At 38.9% G+C, this 27,963-nt stretch overlaps 1 protein-coding gene across 1 annotated transcript; it reads right to left on the bottom strand.

Annotated features, from left to right (window-relative positions):
- Window positions 1-11: 11 nt before the first annotated feature.
- Window positions 12-27,962, bottom strand: atp9b (ATPase phospholipid transporting 9B). The gene is made up of 29 exons (XM_035430235.1): window positions 27,737-27,962; window positions 24,037-24,210; window positions 22,944-23,094; window positions 20,740-20,853; window positions 20,118-20,226; window positions 19,898-19,956; window positions 18,555-18,606; window positions 17,309-17,403; window positions 16,854-16,934; window positions 16,190-16,265; window positions 15,790-15,866; window positions 14,357-14,517; window positions 13,463-13,605; window positions 13,139-13,251; window positions 11,044-11,274; window positions 10,082-10,243; window positions 9,668-9,760; window positions 9,269-9,352; window positions 8,873-9,043; window positions 8,391-8,489; window positions 7,862-7,951; window positions 6,180-6,324; window positions 4,862-4,926; window positions 3,833-3,988; window positions 3,484-3,548; window positions 3,241-3,349; window positions 2,994-3,051; window positions 1,778-1,981; window positions 12-1,225 (listed from the first exon to the last, which is right to left on the bottom strand). Exons 1-29 carry the CDS (start codon window positions 27,814-27,816, stop codon window positions 1,089-1,091), a joined length of 3,354 nt encoding a protein of 1,117 aa, XP_035286126.1. The 5' UTR covers window positions 27,817-27,962; the 3' UTR covers window positions 12-1,088.
- Window position 27,963: the final 1 nt, after the last annotated feature.

Below are 27,963 nucleotides of genomic sequence, written 5' to 3'. Positions count from 1 at the left end.
ACACGACTCCATCAAATGGTAATGTACAATGTTGGTAATGTAAAAAAAAAAAAAAAGGATAAAAGTGCTAAACAAAAAAGTAAACAGAACAAAAAAAAGCATGGATGGAGGAGACCGGCTATCATTAAGAAAGCAAAAATACTGCATGCCTCACTTTAAGCAGGCAAAATAAATCAGCAACTACCTAGCAACATGAAATCATACTGCAGCAGACAGTCATCATTGCACTCTGTTTCAACATTGGGCAAAAATTCTGAAAACTTGTTACATAAGACCTTTTTAGATAAAACAGAAATGTATAGTTCTTTAATCAAAATTAGTTAAATCAACATAAAATACTTAAAATCAGAATGGTAGAAATGTGCACCAAGAAAAATGGAAAAGCATCTCAAGTTTCAACACACACAAAAAATTGTATGTTCAGGAGCAGAGTGTTAAATATGACCATCTTTATGTTGGAGTGAATGAATGGTACTATATGACTTCAAAATCATGATTCATAATTAAGTAATTCTGCAATTTGTTACTGAGGGAAAAAAGCAGAAGCAAAAGGCTAATTGTTCTTAGAACAAATACATTTGCCAAATAACACTCTCCTATGACTGCATCATTTGTTCAGAAAATTTCACAAACAGAATGTTAACAGTACATAGGTTCAAGTCACATACTTGTGTAGCAAAAGTTGTAAAACCTGCGGCTAAAACAGTACAAACCTGTACATATACCAGTATATTATTATTTATATAGTTTTTTGTTTACAAAAACCCTTAAACAAAATCAATAATTACCTTTTAAAAATGAACAATTTAAGAATGCCACATATGAAACAGAATGCAAGTTAATACGAAGTGTGGCAGGGCTGTAAATAGTGCAATACAAATTTTAAGGTGAATCTCAAGTTTTTCCTCTCTCTTGCTCCTTCAACATTCCAGTGTCTTCGGCTTGGCCCATTCAGCACAGTTCAGCAACAAGGAATACCCAACTTGGAAAGAAAGGGATATTCTCCAAATCCTTGCTCACAAGGCATGCCTGGAGTAACTCATCACATTCCTCATGAGGTAAACTGAATTGCTGCTCAAAGTCTTCACTCATGAAGTAAGCTTTGAATAGCTTGGTGGGGATAGTTTGCGCTTCAAGTATTTGATTATATAGAGAGGAAGACAGCTGATAACGGTTATCAGGGACACTTTCCAAAGGAATGCCGGGGTCGTGATAAATGCTGGATCTGAGAAGAGAGGAAATGGCTGATGAGTTGAACCCCTCACAACATACAACTATCATATCTGTATCCAATCTACATTGTGATTCCAGACATAAATGTAAATACTGTATTTTGTCTGGAAGTTCCATTGTTTTTATAAATTTGATAATTCTTATCCCCCACTGCAAGTAAAAAGCAGTGTTGCAGTTGATTCCAGCAGAGTCAACATTTTAGAGAGTTATGACATGTTGCAGAAAACACATGAAACACCATGACTGTGTATCATATACAGATCCATAGTTACAATGTCCTATTTTTACTGAATAAGCTTTGAAATGGATAAATATTCCTTGGTAAAACGAACTTAGCAAGAGAAGGTATGACTGGGAATTTGTGGTGGGAGGGCACAATTGTCTGCACATCCCAGGGGTTGGATCATGCAAAGTCAGCTAGCATACCTCAACGTTTTTTTTTAAATTAACTCCAAAAGATGCACCAGGCATCCACAAGCTAGTGGCTACTGCCTTTAATACAGGAAACTTTGACAGTCCCATGAGTGCTGAGGTTATCACTCACCAAAATATTCAGTGAGGAAAGCGAGGGAGGCCAGATAGCACCCCAGACTGAGGAATTCTCCAAAGACCATGAGCCAGTGCCAGGTGCGCACAGTCAGGGCAACCATCAGGAGCTCTGTGAGGATGAGCGCGGTGAAGGAGATGGCCACCACATGCACAAACTCTGACTCAAACAGCAGAAATGCCCCATACATCAGGATGGCACCTGTCAGAGACCGGAGTCCAAACACAAAACATCAAAGAAAATGAACAAAAAATACATCCGAATAATACTCCAACATATGCGTTCTCAGGAAAACACCTAAAGCAACTAAAATCAACTATAGCTCCCCAAAGTTCTCTAAATAAATAAAAAGAGTATGACAGAATTGAAGCATCATTTCACAAAGATTATACATAAACTACTGAATTCATTAAACTACTGAATGGAATTAATGGAATTAATGAAATTTTCTTTTTTATTTTATATTTTATCCCCGATTTTATCCCATTTTTCCCAACCCCAAACTCAACCAAGCTAGTTAATCTGCCGCCAGCAACCTTTCCTGCCAACGTCAGGAGGAGATGGTAGACATATGGCCCAGAATTGTTGCATCACCAGTGTGTACCTCTGGCTATAGCTGGCAATGGTGCTGTCAATTTTTCTTAATTAGTCACTTTTCATGTTTAGGGGGATTATTTATCTCTGTAAACCACATTGTCAGAAATAGCTATGCATGCCATGAAGAATAAAGATCTAATGTTCACATTATGCTTACGGTGGTATTGCAGATAAAAAGAGGTAAAAAGTTTTAACTGATCAAATTAATGATCAAATCATGAGGCTCCTAATGAAGTTGAACACATTTAAAATCGTTCTTAATTTTTTTCCCCTTAATATCATTAACAGAATGGAGGTTGGGCTCATTATCATTTTCTGTGTCTTTGAATTCTACATTATTTACCACAGTAAATAGTAGGTTACAGTAGTATTAGTGGCCATGTGACAAAATTAGGAGCCTACTGATTCATGTCAGGCTTTAATTTGATCAGTTAAATTATTGTGTTACCTCTTTTTATGTAATTGCTTGCAATATAGCACAATAAGCAGAATACGTTTAATCATGGTGTGCATAGTTTTTCTTACATAATGTGAAAAGCAACTTTAGAATTTAAAAATGAAAAGCTTAAAATGCAGTAACAGCTTAATAAAAAGGGATACGGCATATAGCATTTACCTTGGTATATGCTTATTAATACCCAAATAAGGAAAGTCTTAAAAGACAAGGAACGTCCCTACAAAAGTGAAGAAACAAAATTAAACACAATTACAGTGTATACAGTCAAAATTATGTTGCAATTACAGTATTTAAACAAAACAATTAAATGACAAAAATATACTTCATAAATGAAATGCAATACAAATACACCTTTTCATGACATAATTAGTTAATCATCACTATTAGCTCTTAATCTGTGTCAGACCTTGGTAAGGTCCTTATATAACTCAGGATAGAGGAGTGCAGTCTCTGGCTTCACATCCTGGTCCAGAACCAGAGAGAAGACTGGGAACATGGTGTATATGGTGGCATACCTGAGGCAGGAGAAATGTTGAAGGAACCGTGTGAAATGGCTTGTGCATACAAATAAGCCTTATACGATACAACAGGAGACCCTGGTATGACAAACACTCTACCATCAGGGAAGTCTGGTAAAACATAACCTTACCCCACCATCAGGAAACCCTGGTATAGGGGAACAGGGGCAAAGTAGAATATGGAAGAAAAGACAGCCTGTAAAGAGAAAGTTAGCTTTAAACAATAAACAACTTCCAATTAGCACAAACCAGCACTTCTATTTGGCATTACAAAAAAAAATTATTACTGTCATAAGCAACAACACAAATGATTTTCATTGAATCTACACTGTACCGTTTAAATTTCTTTAACTAAAATTTGAAATTCACTAACAGTTTGAAATTAAGTTCATTCTGCAATTACTGCTACACAAGTAATGATGAAATAGCTCATTAAAAAAAAAGTTTCACAGTAAATATGATGCCAACTAACTTGGATACCTGCATGGTGGAGATGATCAGGCCCCTGTGCATGACGAACTGCCCAAGTGCAGCAGAGCGCTTGTAGCTGTTGCGTCCATGGACCATCAGTAGCCGGCCGATGTGTTTAAACTGAGTGATGGAGAAGTCTGCCGCCAAGGATGCCTGTTTCCCCTCCTGCAGTCAAAGGACCATCAAGCTGTGAGCTCCAGCGCCGAGCAGCAAGCCTCCACCAATTTCAAGGCCGTAACAGTCAAGAGTAAATGTGCAAAAGCCTGCCTGCGTTCCCTTCTAAGAGCTGGTGCCATCACCACATTTAGTCCGTGCAAGATTAAGTTCAGTTATCATTGCGAAGTTCTACGGAGAGTACTAATGGAGTTCCAAATGGAATTAAATAAAGGAAGGCGTACGATGTAGTGACCTTGTGGTGTTCACTCTTCAATGTGGTATAACCCCCAGCTAATCTGGGGATGTGCTGATCATCCAATCTCTTTAAATGTGAAACTTTTAGACTTTAGACTGCTACAATCTTGACCAGGGCTCCCTAGAAGAAGAGATATTGTATCTCAATGGGATCCCGGATAAATTAAAGATAGATTAAATTACCACATCTTATAAATCACGAAAGGACTATAACTGGAATCCCAGTTACAAGTTATTACTCAGTCACAACATTCTTTGGTGGTACTTGGGCAAATAATTTACACACTAGCCACACTTCTCTGGTCAATAACTACTATAAAACATGTTTTGCTTGAAAAGCAGGTAGAATTACATAGCTAGGTAAGTATTAAGAATGATTCAAACAAATCAGAGTGAACCACTATGTTTGCCCACAACCATGCAGACCAAAGGCTTGCAAAAACAAAAAAAGTTTTTCAGAGTTTCAATATTAATTAAAGATAGCAGTGTCATGTCCAGTTGCAGTCACAATAACAATGGAAGGAGTGAAAATACATTCTGTAGAGAATGATGGCATCAACAGCAGCAGAAACAGTAAAAGACTGAAAGGGGCTTCTGAGAGCTGATTGGACAGATGCATTTCCTTACCTTTCCCTCTATGCCAATACCACAGTCTGCTGCCTGGATCATGCTAACATCATTGCCTCCATCACCTGAGGGACACAGGGACAGTCTGGGTTAAATTCCCAGTATCGGACATAGAGCTAGCTACATTTCCTCAGTCCAGCCAGCTTGAGAAAAAACTGGCGGGTTCAAGCCTAATGCCACAAGGCCAAAATTCAATCAACATTTGTCCTTAACTGTGATTCACAATAAAAAATACTTTGCACGTTTCATCTTAAGTACAGTTTGGTGACGACCAGAATTAAATCGCCAATCTGTCTCCGTTTCAAGCAATGTTGATTCAATCTAGGCCTCAGACTGCTGCTTGTCCACTCTCTGACCAGAGAAGTGCCAATGTTAATCTAAACCAAATCCACACAATGCCTTCTTATCCCATAATCACACAGTAAGCACCTTGGTTGATGGGTCACTCAAGTTCACTGCTGAGGGTGGGCCCATAGCTTCCCGCTGGGCTCTCGTAGTGATCTTAACAGCTTCATCTTTTTGATGAAGAAAATCAATAGGCCGCATTTATCAATATTTTCACAAAACTGTGTGTGAATTTACGCGTAATCGTAAATGACCTAACAAATTCTGCTGGATTTATCAAATACACACAGACACGGTTTTTTTTCCATATCCACATGCGTATGTTCATAAACGCCAAACAAACGTCAATGAATGTAAATCATAAAGCGCATTCACAGAGATTAGCATAAATTCACATCCCTAAAATATCGTATTTCCACAATGACTGAAACTGACAGACTCATGTCTGTGAGAGTCTGACTTGGAACTCTGTAAGAAGCCGCAGCAGACACCACATGCTTAAGAGGAGAACAAACGCTTGTTTGCACTCCCCCAAATAGACAGTGGATGTTATGATGAGCTTTGCAGCATGAGCACAATTGGGCAAAACGTGGTATGTGCACTTCGCTGTTAAGATGTAAAGTATAGAATATATTAATTATTAAAATGATTACAATTACTGCCATCATACCACAACTATTATTACTGTTACCACCACTACTACTACCACCACCACTACTACTACTACTACTACTACTACCACTACTAATAATAACTATGACAATAATACCTCAACTGTGTATGCCTGTGAATAGGTATATGTCAGCAACATGTATATCCATAGCTATTTACAGATGTGGTGAAAGAGTACCCCCATCCCCCGCTGTATACTCGATATATAGAATACCCCTCATTTATCAAGAAATCATCAGGACGATTACCCACAAACTGTACCTAGTTGCAATTTATGCTCATATTAAGATATGACGCTCACCTATTGCACAAGTGGGATTGCCTGTGTGTCGCTTCAGAAGCTCGACGATCTGGGCCTTCTGCGTAGGTGAGCAGCGGCAGCACACCACAGCTGGGCACTGACACGCCAGCTCCACAAACTCATGCTCATAATACCGCAAACACACCTGGAAAAACACACACACACACACACACACAACAACAACATGACCTCTTATAAACAAAGCAAATGCACTGAATTCACTGTTGGCTCAGTTTGATTTCATACTAGCTCGCATACTGAAAAACCAAACATGAATGTGATAGGTTATCGGCCTGGCTGCAGAAAAGGATCAGGAACGGATACATATTCATCACCAGCTTTAATGGTTGATAAAAATAATATATGCACTGCCTTTCACAACTGTTCAGTTAGGGCACCAAGCATACATTGAGCGCCACGATGTTTGGGAATTTTTATTTTATACATTTTGGTTTCACCGTGTCGAAATTACGGCACTTTTTATAAATAGTCTCCCCATTTCAGGGTGTCAATGTTTGGGACAAATGATGTCACAGGTGTTTCTGCTTAGTCAGGCGTCTTCAATTTATTCCTTAGTGCTGGAATAAGAGAGCTTTCAGTATCTAGTTTCTAATTTGATTGCCTTTGGAGTCTCTAATTGGCATGTGTCAGCATGAGGACCAGAGCTATGCACACAAAAATCAAGGAAGAAATAAAAGAAAAAACAAACTAGAAATACCGCCTCGCGGTTGTATGCCTTCGCCAACCAGTAGTCAGTGCTCTGTTTGACCATTTGAATATAAAATGTCATCACTTCATCATTTTATCCTATTAGACATTTGTGTGAAACTTATAATTAGTGTATGAATTCTTGAGTTATGGCCAAAAACTGAGGTCACAGTGACCTTGATCACCAAAATCTAATCAGTTCATCCTTGAGTCCAAGTGGACGTTTGTGCCAAATTTGCGTTCATGAGAGAATGGGACGGACGGACGGACGGAAACATAATTCCTCTGGCCACGGCTGTGCCGTCGCGGAGGCATTAAAAACAGTCAGGTTTGGCATAGGCCAAACCTTAAGCTAACCAAAATCAACTGTTTGGAACATCATTTAGGAGAAAGAGAGCACTGGTCAGCTTAGAAATCACAAAGAGCCCAGTAAGCCTAGGAACACACTCTTCTCACTGATACAATTCAATTTAAAGTTTGAACATTCAAGTTTGACAAAAAATAAAATAAACTTGTATAATAAAATGAACAGTATAATGGAGCAAAAAATGTCAAAACTAAATAGTACCAGAGCAAATAGGCACTCAATTTATTTAGGATTTATATCTTAGTATATGTCCTGTATGCAGCACATACATCTTTTTAAAATCTTTTTGATTCTTTTTATCCAACTTAATTTAATTAAGAACTTAATTTACAAGATCAAAAAATGAATATTTGCATTTATTAAACATCTAAACAGAACTGTTCAGGTGTAAGTGTGTGAAGCCAGTTTTGCATTTTCCTCCTAATGGGTAAAGTTAGGATTTGGGTCGAGTTAGCTGGTCCTGTGTCAGCGCTTAGAGACAACATCTGCCTTGAGCAAACAAAACAATTATATAGTTTTACAATTTGCAGCATTTCAAAATTGCTATGACAGACACTGATCATTTGTCTTTTTCCGCAGAACAGTCATAACATTGTGTTAAACATACCTCCAGTGCATCTCCTGAAATGACCAGGGCACATTCATGCTTTCTTCTGAATGCATTGAGCTCCAAATGCGCTTCCCCTCTGTTAGAGACCTATAAAAGCAGAATTTTAGGTCCTATGCAAAGAAAGAGCAAGACAGTAGTCATGCTGTAGGAAATGTGTAAAGAATGCACATGGCATGTCTACTCATTCTGCTAGTGAAGCAGTAACCATGTACTCTGATTAAAATGGAAAACACAACACAGAAATAAGGGAAAGATATACATTCCTGTAGTGATGGTATATCTGAGGTTCTATGGTAGATCTCATCTCACTATGGCAGAGAAAAGCTAACATAAGCTAATGATATAAGGCACCAGGATAATCTGGTAAAGCTTTATTTTTTTGTTTTATGGCATGTATCCTAAATGCCAGCTTACATAAAAACATACCTACGTAGACAATTCACTGTATTGTCTAAACTTATTTAAATAGTTTACTGTCACATGGCACACTATTTAACAGTACACATATAAAGGAGAAAAATCATACTGGTCTGAAGATGTGAATGTCCTGGCTCCTTGAAACCAAATGTGAACTTTTTGCAATGCAGGTGGCTGTTTCAAGTTTGTCTCCTGTCAACATCCATATCTGAAACAGAGGTGATAATAACATCATCACACAACGGAAGAAGATTTCTGTTCTGAATTCTGATGAAGAACTTGAAGTAGATTAGCATGGTGCTTGATTAGGCAGTGACATGCTCAGTTAAGAGAAGTGTGGCCATTTTTAAAAAAGAGAAAGGACCCAGGCACTCCAATAGGGGTCTAAACTGCTTAAGACACGAGTACTGACAAATCCTCTAAATAATTACTTAAACCCAGAACTATAGTACTGCAACTGGTGAGCACAACTGGTGGTTGAGTATGGGTGTGTGAGACTGATGCAGAACGAGGGTGTGTGAGACTGATGCAGAACGTGGGCGTGTGATTGGTGTGGTTTGTGTGGCTGAGGGCACAGCTGGGTAATTGCACCTTGATGCCTGCGTTGCGCAGCAGCTCCAGGGTGGGTCGCACTTCGGCCTGCAGCTGATCCTCCACTCCTGTGAGACAGAGTAGCTCCATCTCCCTCTCCAAGCTCTCAACCACAGCCGCCACCTTGAGAGCCCGGTCATGCAGGCTGAGCTTGGCCTGGTTGTAACGGCTCTGCAGAATGAGAAACCGCATTAGCCTGATGATACAGCGTTTGTTCTTTTAGCATGTCATTTGCAATACACATCTCAGTGCTCAGTTTGCTCTGTACATGTAAGGTTATAGTGTTTAGCCTGGCATGCATTGCTCAGGTGTCATGCGTTTTGTGTGTAGTTTGATGGGCATGGGTTAGTGCTTATGCTTTTAGTGTATAGCTTGACATGTCAGCAACATTTTTACCTCAAAGTCTTGGTACTGCTCCTCAGATAAGGATTTTCTGGCAACGACCAATGTGCGCAGACCTTCCCTGGCCATGTTACCACACTAGAACAAGAGACAAATGGAGAGAGTAATTATTCATCGTTCTTTACATGCTGGAAACTACCCGGCTTACATATTTGATTATTCTTGTGGACCAAACAACAATCAATGGCAAATGTAGGCTGGTAGCACACGTCACACTCATTACATATGAGGTGGTGTGGATTTGCATGTTCATGTGTCAGGGTATGTTTCTGTGCAAGTATGCAAGTGTGCCTGTCAGGGTGTGTGCATTTGAATATGTGTGAGTGTGTGTGTGTGCATTACTGTAAGAGTGGGTGTCTTTAAACGTGTGAGTGGTTGCGTTTGACTCCTTACCTCCTCCTCCAACCAGTCATTATACTGCACAATGGTCGCCATTGCAACATCTGCTCCTTTCATATAAAAGGTAATTTCACCCGTAGACTCTTCCTGGGTTAAACATAAAAAAGAATTACATCGATTAGAATGAACAGATCAAACATTTAACACAAAATATTCTCACAATAAAGTTAAATAATCACATTAAATCAATAACACAAACAAGACAAAGTTATTAAATATTAAACATTATACAGATTGAATATTAAACAATCAGTCAAACTGTGCCAACAAGTTTCAGAATATTGTGATTAGGTTTATGGATTCACTTGAGGAAGCCAGCTAATATCTATATTCCAACGCATGCTGCCAGTGGCATCATGCTCATTCACTTCGAGGAGGCACACGGGTGGGGGGTGTAATATGATTCACCCTGACAATGATGCCCATCCTCTTGCTCTCTGATGTAAAGGGGAAAATCTGTAGGATGTAGAAGGTGAGGATTTGTCCCTGAGGGGTCTTCAGCTGCATGGAGGTCAGGTCCCTGTTAACCAGTGTAAGGCCCACACTCTCAGTCCAGCACACCAATGCCACCTGAGGACAGGTAAGAGGTCAGAGGTCAAATATACACCAGCATACAACTGTCACAATGGACTTGCATCAAATGGGGGAGGGAGACATCTCATGATGAAACACTGATTTTAAAAACTTTTGAATAATAACAAGAAATTAGGGGTGCTAACAGCTAATAGTTAAAATATGCTGTAGGAAAGCTTCTACTGTCCTCAACATGATAAAACAGTTATTGGTCAAATCAGAACAAACTGAAAGGAGTTTAAAATGCAAGTGCGGTTTTGCACATTGTAAATCCCTACCCCAGGTCTCTATTTGCATGTTTATTTCTCAAACTGATTGTTCAAGACAATAAATTACCAATTAATCTTGACATCTTTATGCGTAAAACCAATGGTAAGATCGAATATTTATTTCATATTAAATACGTGTTAAGTGTTTAAAATGAGCATGGCTTACTTCAGAGATATAATGTTGTATGTGTAATTTCTATAATATTTTCTTTACATCAATTTTCTCCAATTCATTTTAATGCATCCTACTTGTAATAATTTACATTTGCAAGAATAAAATCCTCCGAGATGGAATTAAAATAAACCTCGTAAAATAACGAGGCCTCTGAATAGCATATATCTTCCCATATAACATAATCATAACATGCTTATCTTGTATGAGCAGTATATAAACTCTGAGCTGATAGTGTTAACAATTTGGGAAGAAAGAGAGCAATAAAAAAAACATTTAGTAAGAACAGTACTCAGATGTTTCACTTGGAAAATAATATCGTGCAGACACACATGATCATAGAATGAGATGCTGACCTCATCTGGGCTGGAAGCTTGGTAGTTGCGGTTCTCGTCAATTAAATCCTGATCCACCTCTGTGTACTCAGTCTCACCACTGACTGCCACGTGGGGTTCATATACAGGAGTGACATTGTGGCACAGTGAAATGGCTTTCACCGCCTCGTGGATGCGTGAACCAACACTCCGGCGAAGTTTGGGTGCAGCTGGCTGCTGATTAGAGGAAGGATTGGAGCTGGAGCCACCGACCTGAGAAGACAGAAAAAACACTGTTTTCAAACTGTTTTTTCCTAGGGTTGCACAATATATTGAATTTTTTTGGGGGGGGGGGTTTTCCTTTATTTGATAGAACAGTGTAGAGAGACAGGAAGAATTAGGAGGAGAGAGAGGCAGAGATGTGCGACAAAGGTCGGCGGTCGGATTCGAAACCGCCAACATCGCGGCTCGCATTGAGCTTGTGGTTAGCGCTCTACGGGCTGCACCACTAGAAGCCCCGATATATTGAATTTTGAAAGCGAAATAAGAATAATCGCCGCCAAAGGCATACAGGCCATCTTTTGTCTTTTAAAAAAAAATCATACCTGATGCAGTCGTAAAAACCAAACACAAGAGCCTATGTCAAATGCTACCAAAAAAAAACATGATATCACTGATATCAGCAGCAAGCATCTTGATGGCAGCAAGGCCTTGCAGCTTCCATGAGATCAGGGCTTGACATTAATACCCGCCATCCACCAAATGCGAGTAGAATTCAGCAGTGGTGTGCAACTCCGTCACTCTTACTAACCACTTTGATAGTGACCTTTGTATTTTCTATGACAAAAACACTGTAGTTTACAAAAGGTATCTGAAACAATCAATTCCATTTGAGCTGATATTACATGATACAGCAGCTCCCATAAAGTCTGGGTGCACACTATGGTAATCCCATTGCCCCTCTCAGGTCTTGCCCCCTAAGACAAGCCAATAGTAACCTATGCTTTAAAAAAAGGTGAACTCTATTAGCTGTTTAAGCTTTTATTCAACTTCTTTTTGATATCAAGAATTCCATTTTAACTAGTTATAAAGTATTCCATTTTTTGGTGGAAATTCTTAGTGGCTAGTGACTTTGGGAAACCACTAGTCGCAGTGGCTGGTGAGCCAAAAAGTTAAGCCCTGCATGCAACTGAAAAAACAATTCACATGATCACATAGAAGCTGTATGACCTTGCTGCTGATTGGCTGTCTTATACCCAATAGGTATCAGTGATGAAATATTTTTTCCCGGAAACATTTCACATGGCCTCAGACATTTAGTTGTTCACTACCACATCAGGTATGATTAAAGAAAAAAAATAGTTTTTAGTTTTTACTACAATTGTTTGTAGTAAAAACTAAACTAGTTTTTACTACAAGTTTTTACTACAATTATACTTTACACAGTCCTCTCACACTGTACAACAAATCTCACTACTGTATTTTACAGCAATCTCTTGTAATTCGTGCCAGTCTCTTTCCAAGTCGCACACTCTAGACTAGCATCTCACACTCACTTTAAACAAGCCGGTCAAAATCTCCCTTTCTCCAGCCTCTGACACGTAAAACAAGTATCTAATATTTTACACCAGAATCTCAGTTTTACTTTACACCAGCATCTCACAGGCTTACTTTATGCCATTCCTTTTTGTCTTTTTCTCTCCAATTATACCTGATGAAGTAGTAACCAACCAAACTTAAAAGGCCGCGTGACAAGAAAGGCAATGTACAACACGGTGGCGATGACTGCATTCGATATTCTTTATTGCGGTATATCACCCAGCCCAAAACACAAGCCATTAACACTTAAACCAAGTTACTCATGTTTTACACCCGCCAGTTCTATTCTCCCCTCGCCTTCCTCCTCTACCTCTCCCTATCTTTCCTCTTTATCTCGCCAACCCTTTGTCTCTCCAGTATGATACTAAAGATTGGCAATTCAAATATTCAGAATTAATTCTAAGGCCAACAGAGCAAATTATTTCAAGAAACATTGCAAGAAAAAGTATTTTTTCTTTGGAAAAATACATAATATTATAGATATCATTGATGAGATCTTTCATCAAGAGTTTTATATAAACAGTGAGAACAGTGTTACCTGTGCATATGATTGTGCAATATGACTCTGAATCTCATCCATTGTGTCTGTCCCGTATGACACAGTTCCCAGATGAAGGCGTTTGAATACCATCTCATTCTGTGTCAGAGTTCCTGCAATTCAAAGAAATGATGAAATCATAAACTGTATAACAACAATTAAAGGTTTCTTTGAAATCATGTCTATAGGGTAATTCACCCCAAAATGTCATGAAATGGATCCCTTCAAGTGTGAATATTTTGTGTTTAGTGATTCAGCCACAGAGAAAATAGAAAGCAAGCGAATCTATGTGGAATTTGTAAGTATATGTAAGCCAGCTCCTACCGGTTTTGTCTGTCAGCAGGTACACAAGTCGCCCAAGCTCTTCTGGGATGGTACTGGTTCGTACAGCTGTGCCAGGAATATTTTCATCTTTCATGATCAACCACCCATAGGCTGACTTTCCCATGTCCAGATTGACCCGCAAGCTGCACATACAAACACGAGCCAATGGTCAAACACAAAATACCATCAGCTAACAAACCAGAAGGGCTAGATAGGAATCAGAATCAAACAAAAATATGGCTCAGTTTCCCTTTGTCTAAACTTATGTTTTCTAATTATTGTAGGACTCTGCTTAAACACACAAAATGACACCACTGTTCTAAGCAGAGAAGGATGGCATGTAGTGTTTCAGGAACGGGGTTAAATAAATATAATCTATCCTCAATTTGTGTATCTAACTCCAATTTCTTTATCTGATTTCAGTTAACATGAACCGTTCTCGGCTTACCTCTGTAACATTTATGCAGAGTGTCAAAGCATGCAGATGAGGGACTGTAGCCTCTTATCTTTTAGTGAATGCAGAAAGGTCTCCAATCGAAATTTGTTTGCAGTTTGATTTAAAGAAAACTGAAGTACTCACTCACCTCCTTCAAATCATGTCTTAAAACCCACCTTTTTTCCCTAGCCTTCCCTTGATGTTTGTATTCCCCCTCCCACCACCACTGCACCACTAGTCCCACTGCCTTTTCTGCATTGTTTATTTTCTGCATTGTATGATTCATTGTATGTATTCATGTATTGTAAAGCGTCTTTGAGACTATGAAAAGCGCTAAATAAAATACATTTATTATTATTATTAAGTAATGAATTACATTTCATGCCTGTATTTGCAGGTATTATCTTGATGTTATTGAAAATGTACGCAGAATAAAACAGGTGCCGGGACATGATTACCTGATTGGGATGATGTTGGAAAAGAGCACAACGAAGCGGAAAAGATTTCGGAACCAGGGGCCCAGAAAGCCTTGCAGCGCCACCATGACAACGGACAGCACCACCTGGGCCACAAAGAGGGCCTTGGTCAGCCGGTTCAACTCCAGGTCCAGTAGGCCCACCTGAGAGAAGTGAGGGGAGGGGGGAGAGAAACCACTGCTTTATTCCAAATTATTCCATGTTTGAGGCTTAGAACAAGATAATAGTACAAACAGTCAATGGCTATTTCAAGTAATATTAAAACAGATTAGGGCTGAGTCAACAGGTTAAGGATTTAGATCATATTTTTATAAATCATATAAAAAGAGTGCTGACTGCACCCATTCTTTGCAGAAAGACCGGTTGATGAGACATATGACAAAAATTCATTTATTTATGATATGGTGAATCTTAGCATTTATTATACTGAAATACATTATCTGATACAAAATGATTCAATAACTTTTTTGTACCAACACTTGTGTACCAACAACTAACCTAAGCCTTAAAGCTTGATCATTCATTTTATTTGTACCAACTCACATTTCCATTTGGTTTGACATTAACTTGTAAGATAAAACAGCTATTTACTGAAGTAACATTAAAACGACAACAGCAGCTATTTACCCAACTCATCAATATCTATGTATTGCTAGCAAGCTAACAAACTAACTAGATATTAGCTGACTAATTGCCCTAATTGTTTTATCCTCGATTAAACTACAACCACTTGCCTCGAAACTCAAAATCCCCAGGCAAACTAAGCCAATTTCCAACATTTTGCATCAGCGATTGGTCAAAGGAGAAAAATGTTCTTAATGTCAAGCCCTGATATAATTACTGAACTTGGAAAAGGGTATAAGTATATGATTCAGGGAGCAGGATCTATGCATACACTTACCCTTCCAGCTTTTCCTAATGACAGACAGAATGAGGCATACAACTGCTGTGTGTTTGTTTTCCAACATGATTAATGCTATCCCTGAAGAACCCCACTGAGAAACCAAATTTAACATAATAACATTACATCCAAATGTAATGTTATTATGTTAAATTGAGTAATGTAGAGAAGTTCTATCAAATTGTATTATTTTCATGATTATCTTTCACATGCTCGACTCGTCATTCCTTGCTCGATTTGTCCACTGCATGCTGTCCACAACAAATGCCCCAACAATGTTGTTTTTTGCCATCCACTAGAAAACGTTATGTGGTCAAAAACAACATCTGCAAGTCCTCAATAAATCATTTAAAGTTCCATCCATAATATGATAATATATTAACTCTTTTGAACCTCTTACATAATCATGAATTAAAATATTGTTCTCAGAAGTGGATATTATGTGCAATGGTGGGGGGGGGGGGGGGGGGGTATATGTGCTCATCTGAGTCCACAAGAGATAGAATGCCTTTACCTTATTCTTAGCATGGGATGTGTTCAGCACACTTCTGGTCTCTTTGCCAGTGTAGATCACAACCCCTATTGCTGTTCCTGTCACACAGGAAAGGAATTGCAGTGTTAAGATATCCAAGCAAAATAGCTTTAAAATATAAGAGGTAAACATATCTTAATATGTGTAAGCAATGTAACAAATCTGAAAAGCAAGTGGTAACCAACCCTGTTCCTGGAGATCTACCATCCTGTAGGTTTTCAGTCTAACTTTAACAAAGCACACCTCATTCAACAGCAAAATATATCATTGAGTTGTTAATTAGCAGAGTCAGGTGTGTCAAATTAGGGTTGAAATTAAACTCACAGCATGGTAGATATCCAGAGACAGGGTTGGTTACCACTGTGATAAGTGAAAGACTGACCGGACGCCACAACAGTACTAGCCCACAGAGTGTTCTCGATGGATAGACTCTCATGGATGGTGGGGTCACTGTCTTCCTGTAGGAAAAATAACACACCAGTCACCAGAGAAAATACAACATATTTTACAATATAAATGAGGTTAAGAATACATACGAACTTGTCCATACTGCACGTGTTGTAATGAATCATAATAATGGCTCGGTATCGAGAACTCGTTCTGAATTGGAACCAGTTCCAAAGTTCCAAGAACTGGGAATTCGTGAAGAAACCTAAGTTTCAAATCCTGTCGTTTTTGACAAATGAGTGAAATGCAATAGGCATTTAAAAAAGTCTAAGTCAACTGCCAGTTAAATGGAACGGGTACCACAGGTAGCCTAATATCATTGGCCTGTAGTGTAGGTAAAATAAGTACTCAAGTTGCAAGAAATGTGGCAAAGGAGGAGAGATTAGTCTTAGATGTGTGAAGCCAAGTAAACTTATTTTGGCAAGGTTATTTGCAACAAGAAGTTGTTGATTTCCAGGTGCATTGTTCAGTACAAACTCAGAAGGGTCCAGTTGATGGGTAGTAATCATCGTATGGTATTTACATCCATATTGAGTGAGCCTTGTATGAATTACAGCCTTATTTTTAAATACATAATCCCCCTGTGGCCCCTCGCTTACCCTTGTGAAGTTCCCTTCAAAACTGTGGATATCCAGCTGTGGCTTCTCAGCATACACATAGGCATTAACGGAGAACAAATCCTGCAGTGATGTGAAATAAAGGATACAGTATGTTAATATTGGAGAAATCATCTGGGGATCCAAAATGAGAAACAAAGGGGAAAAAAAAATATATAATTTTCTCCCAAACGTTATGGATGGCACTGTTTTCGCTAACTATAGCTTGATTAGCACTCCTTTTTTCAGAAAAATACAAAACAGAGACTTTGCACTTGCAGAAAGTGCTTATTGACCCTGGGCATACTGCCCAGTTTTATATCTCAAAGCCTCCTCTACCCAGGTATATAAGCACACGTGTTCTGTTATTTGAAACTTTCACATTGGTAATGGTCACAAATGAAAGGAATGTGAAAATGAATCTGAGAATGAATGATCCAAAACACATAAACACATACCCCCAATGCGGGCAGTCTCTGTGTACACGCTACTGCCACCTTCAGTTTCCAGTCCGTCTCACCGTCCAGTTGGTCAGTTCGGATAAAACAAGACCCTAGGAAAAGATTTAAGTATATCTTCATACGTTTAGACACATTAGGCTCACTGGTGCCTTCATTAGGTGCAGAAAATCAAAAGCCCATCCATCACATTAATTCTGTCACTGGGCCTGTGCATACAGAAAAAGTATTTTGTTGGGCTTCTGAATAATCTGAAACTTCACAAGCCAGTTATATGATGTGTGAAAGTTATTTGTAACAGCTCCAACAGCATGGAGCATACAAATCGGGCAAATCTTTCTCTTAAGTCAAGTAGACAGAAGTATACAGACACACGCACTCACAGGTACATATAAAGTGAGCTCCATAATGTTTGGGACGAAGACATTTTCATCAAAAGTCAGACTGGATTCAAAAACACCAGGGCTTCCTCAGGGTGTGACTAGGGAGGAGGTGTTTTTTATGGCATATTGTTAATTCACTTTGCATGCAAAGGATATACTTCTCATGTTCAGGCTGCTGCAGTCTTATTCCTTGTAGCACTGGGAGTTCACCTAGCGCTGACTTGTTGAGCATGTGGTGCTTTTCTGTAAATTTTCCAGTTTTCAGCTTTGAAAGACTCCTTTGTTGCTTGAGCAGTACGTTCGGGAACATTTTCTTGCTCTAGGATGACCCAGTGAGTTTTGACCAGTTGCTTAAATTTGAGCAGATAAGATACTTCTGTAAACTTCAGAATTCATTCTGCTGCTGCTATCAGTGACAAGTGAGCCAGTACCTGTGGCAGCCATACTTGGCCAAACCAAAGCACCCCCAACACGTTTCACAGATTGCTTTGGATCTTGGGCAGTTCATTTTATCCTCCACATTTTGCTCTTGTCATCACTCAATGCAAGTGAATCTTGATCTCATCTGTCCATAAGACCCTTTTCCAGAACTGCAGACTCTTTTAGGTACTTCTTAGCAAACTGTAACCTGGTCATCCTGTTTTTGTGGCTAACTACTGGTTCTTTAAGTGAAGTCTTCTGCGGAAAGTAGTCACTGACACATCCACACCTACCTCCTGAACAGTGTTTCCGATCTGCTGGACAGGCGTTTGGGAGTTTTTCTTCATTACATTAAGAATTCTTACTATATATTCAATATGCTTACAAACATTATGGAGCTCTCTGTACATACACAGATCAACAGATAATTCAGTGATACTTACCAGTTTTCTCTGTCGTCCTCAGGAAAACCATATCTGCAGGAATCCTTTGGTTCTGGGGCATTATATACAAAAAAAGGTAAAACTCCACACAATGCCTTATTTCTTATTCTACGTTTAAATAATACTTGATTTCTGCATAACACAAGTTCAATCACAGAAGCTACAAAATAGAGTGCAGTGTGAAGTTTCACAGAAGGCAGCTGAGAATTGTGGGTCTCTTGTGCATTACATAATGAGACCTAAGGCATTCTGTCTACATCAAAATTGGGCCCAAACGCTTAGTTCAAATTCTGGACCCAAACTCAGGTATTTGTATATTAGATATCTGTGTTAAGATCAACCCATGAGGACCTGTACTTTCAAGCACAAGTACCCACATTCTTTGCCTTTGACCTTGGAGCTCATCCATGCACTAGATTTATAAAAAAATAAATTTTAAAAAAGCAACCCTCAAGTCCAAGTTCTACAGATAGACTAACACGGGTGATGATTAAGGCTGGGTATTTGTCACGGAAAACTTTGGCTGAAGGTGCGGAGCAGCCATGGAAAAGTTGAAAATCACAGAAAACTTGAAAAAAATGTAAGAATTCATGACGTTTAAAAAGACTTTTTATTAAATTAATAGATACTAGAGGCGCAGCAGTGGGAAACGATTGAAATAATATGTGCAACTGAAGCAACAGTAAAAAGAGCTTGAAGTGCTTGAAAATCAACAGACAGTAACCAGCTGCTCTAGGAACAAATAGCCAACAAGTAAAATACATTGACAGGCACATTGATGGTGCATTTAATCACTTAATTCGAGTCCATTGCAGAAAGAGTATGCGATTTTGTCTTCAACATAATGCTGTTAGAAACAGAGCATGCTGAAATTGCACTACTAAAATAAAACAATTACTGTGGGTCCGTTTTTATTTCTTTAAAGTTTGTTTTGGTAAAACATATTGTATATTGCATATTGTAGATTTGGTCTTTGACGGCACGCCTCTGGTCAATAAATGTTACCTTAACGTGGGAAGGAGTGCTGGACATTGTTAACAGGGGCCGTCAAACACCTGATTGCATCACCTGACAATGACAGGAATCTTGATCCCAGTTGACTCCAGAATCCGTTTCTCCCAGCATTTGGCAATATTGCTAAAAAGCGTTAGCCTATACAAATAAGGTATCACTGTAGGCTACGTTAAGGTTCGCAGTTATCATCCAAAACTAAATACACAAAAAGATGTGTAGGAGGAAATCATGGAAATGCCAAAAAATTAAATTAAAAAATCACAAAATCCATAATACCCGCAACTTCCGTGACAAAAGCCCAGCCTTAGTAATGATCAATAGAGACTAACCTTTTCAACAATGATGAGGTCTCCAACCTGTATGTCACAGCTCCTCACTTGAATTTTCCCTGAGGAAACAACAGTATTGGCTAAATGCATTACCATTTCAAAATGCACATTATGCCACATGAGGAGACTGGGGATTGCTCTCATAAGTCACAAAACCATTGTGATAAGGACCGGTGATTAAAGGTTAATGAATAATGAAGTAAGGTAAAATGAGCAGCACCTCGGACTGTCAGCTTGCTGTAGAGCAGCGAGTTCATCTCCTTGTCCCGCCGGCAGCGCCGCACCTCATCCACTGCTTCCCGTATGATTGTCACAGCCAGCACAAGGCACTGTGGGACAGAAACACATGCACACCACATGTACATCCACAGGCTGGAAGCTGACTGCTGTTCCCACTATAGGCATGCACATACAGTTAAGGTCATAATGATTAGAACCCCTCACCCCCCATTTTGTTCAATGCATATATTGAAAAAAAGCACATTATCCTTCCTGAGTCATCCACATTGATAACTCAATTGCCACTTAATGGTGACAGCAATGGTCCCACACTATCATGTGTAGTTATTAGAGCCACAGACAAGTGGCAGTACCATATTTGTAGTGACATGCTATATTACGTTTTTTTTTTATATGTGGGAAGTAGCCAACACACATGAAAAAAAAAAAAAAAATTCTTCTGGCAGAATGTCACATGCCCTTTCAAAAAAAAGGTTCTTGTCACCAACCTGACCACCACAAACCTCAGGCTGTAATGAATAGGTTAGTAAAGGAAAAGTAAACGAGAAAAAACAAATATGTTAAAATAATAGAAACATTGAAAAAGTCTGACATATATTTACCAAAGGGCCCCAATAGGTATACAGATATCCAACTTGCAGCGAAGGTACAAACTGAGAACAGGCCACCACCAGAAAATAAAGATTCAAGAAGAACTTGAACTGGTGGTACAGAACCTAAAACAAAGCACAAAAAATAAAGAGAGTTAGCAACTTAGAAAATGCATATATATGACACAGACATCATATGTATGTGAGTGCATCACGTAAGTATTTGGACAGTGACACAACTTTTGTTGTTTTTCCCTCTGTACTCCAGCATATTGGAAATTCGCATGAATTAGACCATGAATTAAACCATGAATATGCGATTAAAGTGCAGAATGTCAGCTTTTATTTGAGGATATTTACATCCATATTGCATAATCCGTGTAGAAGTTACCACCCTTTTTATACGTAGTTCCCCCATTTTAGGGCCTGGGGGTACTTGAACGTACTGTAGGGGGGTACCTGGCCAGACTTGAAATGTAATGACCATATATATAGGTTGGGAAATATTTCAAAATATAATACTTTTTTTTTTTTTTTCAACATATGATGATGATCCCCTGGATGCCTGTGAGCCTGACTTGGGGTCCCTATTTTAGGAGACCAAAAGAAATCTTAAATAAAGTTGTCGTATTTGGTATCCTTTGCAGTCAATGACTGCAACAAGTCTGCGACCCATAGAACTCACCAGATGCTGGGTATCTTCCTTGGTGGTGCTCTGTCAGGCTGGTATTGCAGCCATCTTCTATTCCTCTGTTATTTTAAGGTAGTTGAACCTCGTCTTTAGATTAGACATGAATATTTGTTGTAACTTAATAAATGTCTTAATTTTGTGTCTTAACTACTGCTTGTATTTTTGCATAGACTGCGTTGTTGCTGTTCTTGTTTGTGTTAGTGTTAATCAGTCTAACCTACAGGGTCCAAGTTAAACTATGCGGTTGTTCCCTGCACTTGGAACAGTACTTCTCTCTAGGGTTTTCGATACACTTGTTCCTGGTTATGGTCATACACTTTGTTGTACGTTGCTCTGGATAAGAGCGTCTGCCAAATGCCTGTAATGTAATTTTCATCTGGTGGCGAGTTGTTCATTTTGATAAAGGCTGATCCAACAGATTGCTCTGCCAATCAATGAATTTGGCTATCTTTGATAATCTTTGATTATCTTTGATAATAATTACCAAATTAAATCAAATAAATATATTTTACATGTTGGATAAGTGAGGTGTTTTAACAACTGATGCACTTGAGTTTGGTATTCAAAGTGCTGGACATCAAACGAGGTTGTTATTGGTTAAAACTGCTGGATTTTAAACTAAACTAAACTAAACATAATCCTCACCTTGTTGACAGAAGATCCCCAATAACCAGTTCACATTTGTGACAAAGGAGTACATTTTGCCACACAAGCACAGAATATGTCTGAGCGTTTCTGCGAACGACGTTACTAGCGAGAGATCATCAAACAGGCTTATGAAAAAGCTGCAACTACCTATCATCATGACCTATTGCGCAAGACCCACAGGCAACTAAAATCTTCCCATCACAAAATTCAGCACATAAGTTAAACATATCACACGCATCATTAGATCCAATCGGGACATTATTGAATCACATCCTACTTTAGGGTCAGTCTTCCCTCAGCCTCCTTTGGTGAAATACAGACGTGCACTTACTTTAACAGACAAATTAATGTGCAGTTGTCTTCCAGCTGAACCCAAGGAGACATGGATTAGGAAGCCCACTGGTACTTTCTGATGCACTACATGCAACCATTGTTCTAACATCACCCAAGGGAAGGAATTTGCCAATTTCAAAACAAAACAAATATATAAACAAAAATAATTCATTAATTGCAATACCACCTATGTGGTTGTCGTCTCCTCTGTACTTGTGGTTGTTTTTACTTGGGACGCACCAAGAGGCATCTTAAAAATAGAGTCTCTGAACATAATTATGCCATACGTACACAGAACTTCTCTGTGATGGAAAGAACAAAAGGTTCACTGAGGTGCAAAGCAACCCTTCAGTGAAAGAGCAGAGTTACTTTTTCAGAGGAAGGTCACCATAATTGGCCTTGGCTTCACACAGGGAAACAGGGCTTCAAAGGGTAAGCCAAATTCCTCATTATAATGAAACAGTGACAGCTCTAATCCACCAAGCATAAACAAAGAAGAACATTTTTAAAAAGAGAGCTTCAAATATTTCTCATTACAACTTACCCCAGGTATAAAGGTGATGATATTGTACTTCTGATTTTTTATGGCATTCTTCGGGTGCTTCTCCTCACATTTCTCTGGACAGCCTAACCACACAGTTCGGGCCTTCATCTCTCTCTTACGGCAGCATGCATATAACAAGCAATCACAGCATCTGCATATAAGGGACAGAGCCAAAAATCCACAAAATAAAATCAAAGGCTGATGCGACTCATTTAGATCAGTGGTTCTCAAGTTCGGTCCTGGGGGAACCTTGTGTACACAGGTTTTTGCTCCAACCGCAATCGCAGAATTTCAATAAGCTGTATTTTTTTCTTAATTATGCTTTACGTATTTTGAGGGAATATTTACCCTCTTAAAGGACCAGATCTGTATTTTGGATGTTAAAGCTCATTTACAACAAATTTTATGCAATTATGTTGGGATTAAGAAGAGATTGATGTTTCAATTTCATTTGTAAAAACGACTTTCATCCATGGACTAATTTCTCACAGAGAAACATCGTGATGTCCGCAGAAAATGTGGTGTGATTCTCAGTACATTGAACTTTGCTAACTGTCAGAGAATGCAACTGATTGGTTAAACGTTTTGTCTTGTATCTTCTCGAAGCGGTTAATTAGATCCACTTTACAGCTTTTTTTTTATATTACTAATCTCTAAAACTTTGATACAAAAGGACACCCTGATTCATTTCTTTAAAAAATACACAGGGCTAGAGTAGTGAATAAACCATTTAAATAAATGATTCAAATTATACCGGTTATATTTTGACTTCACCTTGAACGAGACAAACATCTCAGACTTCCGAACACCCCACATCCCTGAGGTGGGCATATTTCTTAGGTTCTACTCTAGTATAAAATGCACAATTTGTGCCTATGTAACTAATGTAATTGCCTCTACTGGACAAACAATACCAACTGTCAATGAAAAAGGGGTCAAATGCTGTCTACATGTGAAAGGCCATTTAATGGAGACTGATCATCCAACATAAAAATAGGTTAAGAAGACAGAAACAGAAAGACACACCCCCAACAGTGATAACATGCACAATTAAAGCATAAGACAAGACACCAAATAAAAGCACCCATTCTACCTGCTACACCACTGCGTCCAGCCCCCCAGCAGGAACCAACCCAGCCCCCGCTGTCTCTGGTTAACTCCAACCCGAGGAAGGGTGTGATAGTCGCTCTCATCACTCCCAAAACCCTCCTCTGACATCATTAGGGGCATCTCATCCATGTGGGAGGCCTCATCTTCCACCTGGTACCTGTTGAGCCAGATTTAATCACACGAGTGAAGACAACCCACCACCAGCAGCTCAAGACCAAGCAAACAGAGAACATAACTTAAAAACAATTACTTTAAAACAGAAATAGACACTCAGAGGCCACTTTAACTTAATTAGGCACAACTATCTAGGACCCCCTTTTGCCCTTAGACCAAGCTAAATTCTTCACAGCATGGATTCAATAAGGTGTTAAAACATTCCTTTGGGACTCTGGTCAATGCTGACTCTCGATAGCATCATGCAGTTCCTGCTCGTTTTTCCACACATCGATGCAGCGAACCTCCCGTTCCACACAATCCTAAAGGTGTTACATTGGACTGGGATCTGGGGACTGTACAAGTGATTGTGCAAAACTGATGTTGCCCTTTATGCCAAATTCTGACCCTACCACCTACACATCACAGCAGAAAATGAGATTCGTTGTTAATTCTCATTCAAATTTGCTGCGTGCTGATATGTGCTGGATGAACGTAAAATTTCCCTTGGAGTGATCATAAATAGGACACACCCGATCTGAATCCTATCCTGTCTTGACACTGTGATGCTTAATATGCATATTAATTCTTGCTAGTAGCAAAGCTTTGCCTCTGTACTTTCTGACTGTCTATACTCTTTACGCTAAACTCTACAAGGTGGTTTATGAAGCGAGTTGGTACAATCTGCTACAATGTCTGCTGTGAGGAATGTACACAAAATGGCATCCTAAAGCAGCCCTATGGCCACTTGCAACATTTGCAATACCCATGTTTCAAAAGGTGGCATTAGCACAGCTTCTAACAACAAATTTAATAAAGCATCTGAAGAAACACCACTCAAAGTATGCCAACTTTTCCAGTTACTTTTATGTTTTATTGGAATCTTAAAGCTTGATAATGCTTACCCACCACTCCAAATTAGGGCTGCGTGGTATAGCCTACTTTATTTTTAGGTAGGCTACAGCTACTGCTATGAATTTTAACTTTATCTAATGGTAGGGTCACTCCACAAAATGTGAACACATTTTGTGCTGAAAAACTTAGATTTAGGGGTTTTTCACTGGTGTAAAACTCAGGATTAATTTTGCATGGTACAAACTGTGCAAAAGCATCATGCAATAAGATGCTAAAAAACCAGAGACTAATGACTGTAAAATGACCCTGTAGACATAGGTAAGCTGGCAAACATCAATAACAGAGCATAACCTGGGAACAAGGACTTCAGAAAAATACAACTGAAACAAGTCAGTCAAGTTTTTTTATATAAAGCTCCACTACACATTGAAGGTCAATTAAGAATCCGTTTGTTAAAATAACACGGTGGTAGATTTCACCGCATTTAAAAATAAAAAAATGTTCTGTGAGGAGAACTTTGAGTGCTCATTGACTTAATTACTATATTTAAAATTGTATGGCCGGTGCCTTACACAAGGCGATGAATGATCGGCTGATGGATATCGCTACATTGTCACCAACATTCTGTTATCAATCTGATATTGAACACTGTCATTCAACATGCATAAACACGTAGACCGATAAGAATGCATCGCCGAACTGGAGTCATTAATGACATCTTTGTAGTGCCTGGTCAGGCAGCATAGAGGCACAAAAACATTGTAATTGTGCTTATTGATTCACTGATAATCTGAAGAGTGTGGTATTGTTCTCTTATGAGCTGTGAGACACAGGGTTGGAAGAAACATGTTTGGCTGCACTTTCGGAGGGATGCTACTAAAACAGCACATCGGAGTTCAAAATGTGGAATGGAAGTGAGCAGGTTTAGGTGCATACAATTCCCCCCCAAAAAAATATAAACGATAAACGATATATACATATATATATATATATATATATATATATACACACCGATCAGCCACAACATTAAAACCACCTGCCTAATATTGTGTAGGTCCCCCTCGTGCCGTCAAAACAGCTCTGACCCGAGAGATTTTAAAATCATGTGGAAATAATTCACCCTCTAACAATATCTTAGCTTTTTATAGCCCTGTAGCAACTAATAATGTAATAAACTATGAATAGTGTAATAACTCCCAATTATGTAATCCATTTCAAATTTTTTATGTAATAAAACCAATAATGTAATAAGTAGTAGTAGTAGTAGCAATAGTAGTAGTGTACTTTATTTATCCCTGGGGGTAATTTGCACTGTTGCAGCATCAAAGACAACAAAATAACACAATCAAATACAAATTTACAGTAGATACAAAATATCAGATGCAAATATACAGTAGATACAAATATATACAGAAATCCTAATATACCAGTGGACACCTTCAGAGGTGGAGTCCATGCCTCGACGGGTCAGAGCTGGCGGCACGAGGGGGACCTTCACAATATTAGGTTGGTGGTTTTAATGTTGTGGCTGATCGGTGTATATTTACACACATTTTAATATAGTTGTACTACCACAAAATACATGAAAATATCTGAATCCAGAAAATTTTAAAATAAAAAAGTGATGATCATTCACACTGACATTATTTGTGTTAAGCAGGAAATCCTAAATAACAATATTAGTTCCTGTGTTGAATGGGCAGCTGCATACGTGAGCTTGGTTTGCTTCCTTTCAATGAAATGACGCAGTGGTCTGCATCACAAGGGTGAGTAATCCTAAATGTGGAAATCGCACCACGGTAGAGTGTCAACGCAACTAGACATTGTCGTTTTTGAGGGCCTTGTTCCTCTAAGCCAAAAGGTGGATGTTGCAGATGTCAGAGGAAGATCAATTCAAAAACGGTAATCTTATCCAAGCAATCTTGTAAATGATTATGGTCTGTCCAGCCCATGGTTATGGCCACTATCTACACATTCAGGTGTGACTAAGGTTATGGTTGGTGTTAGGGTATACAGGTTTACTGATTTCGCTTGATAATTTCACTAAGTAGCCTAAAACCCAGAACCCTCCCAAACCGGAATTGAAGTAAAAGGAACTGTTCTGGGTTTTACTCAGTGCCGTTATCCAGCTAACTCAGTAATCGTGTTTCGTGATACAGGCCCAAGAATCTTAAGAATTCTAAAATGAATTACTCTGTTCTCTGTCGTCAGAGAAACTTTACTAATTTACATATAGGCTCATTTTGACTCGGCGAGCTAAACGTACTCGGCTACATAGGCGGACAGCGTTTAAAACTCATTGTGCCGTCAAAGTTCCTAAGTTAGCTAGCGTCAATAGTGGAAACACGCATTTTACTCCCTAACGCAGACTTTTTCAAAAATCGTAGGACTTTTTGTAATCGTTAACTGGAACGTGCCATGGAAGAGATACCTTTTATTAAGTGTTTTCTATAGAAGAGGGCCTTGGTTTTTCTTGTTCATGCATTAATACCCCGTTAAGAACGAACAACTACCATTATCCTTAATATCTTTACGTATACACCCCGGTAGCACTCATTTCTATATATTTTTTTATTCTTCGACTCGAGACATCCATGTTCTTACGAGAATACTTTTTCACAACTTGCAAATGACACGTTTCATCCATAGTTACAAATATAACCAGTTTCCCGTACCTGCTGTGACTCCCTGCGTTGTAATAAACACGTTTCTTAGAGTTTATCTGCAGCGGTTGCAACTGGATACTGTCAACCATCTCGGAATGTTTGTGTACAAACTTTCATCATGGTAGATTGCAGCGCACAAGAAAAAGGAAGAAGCAAAATACTACGTAGCAAGAAAAAGGGGCACGGGATCACTTCACATTCTTCTTCGTCTTCTCCTCCTCCTCCTCCGCTTCCTC

This window comes from Anguilla anguilla, chromosome 8, assembly GCF_013347855.1.
Source record: "Anguilla anguilla isolate fAngAng1 chromosome 8, fAngAng1.pri, whole genome shotgun sequence".
NCBI lineage: Eukaryota > Metazoa > Chordata > Actinopteri > Anguilliformes > Anguillidae > Anguilla > Anguilla anguilla.
Note: the sequence above shows the minus strand (reverse complement) of the source record. Positions and strands in the feature narration are given on the sequence as shown.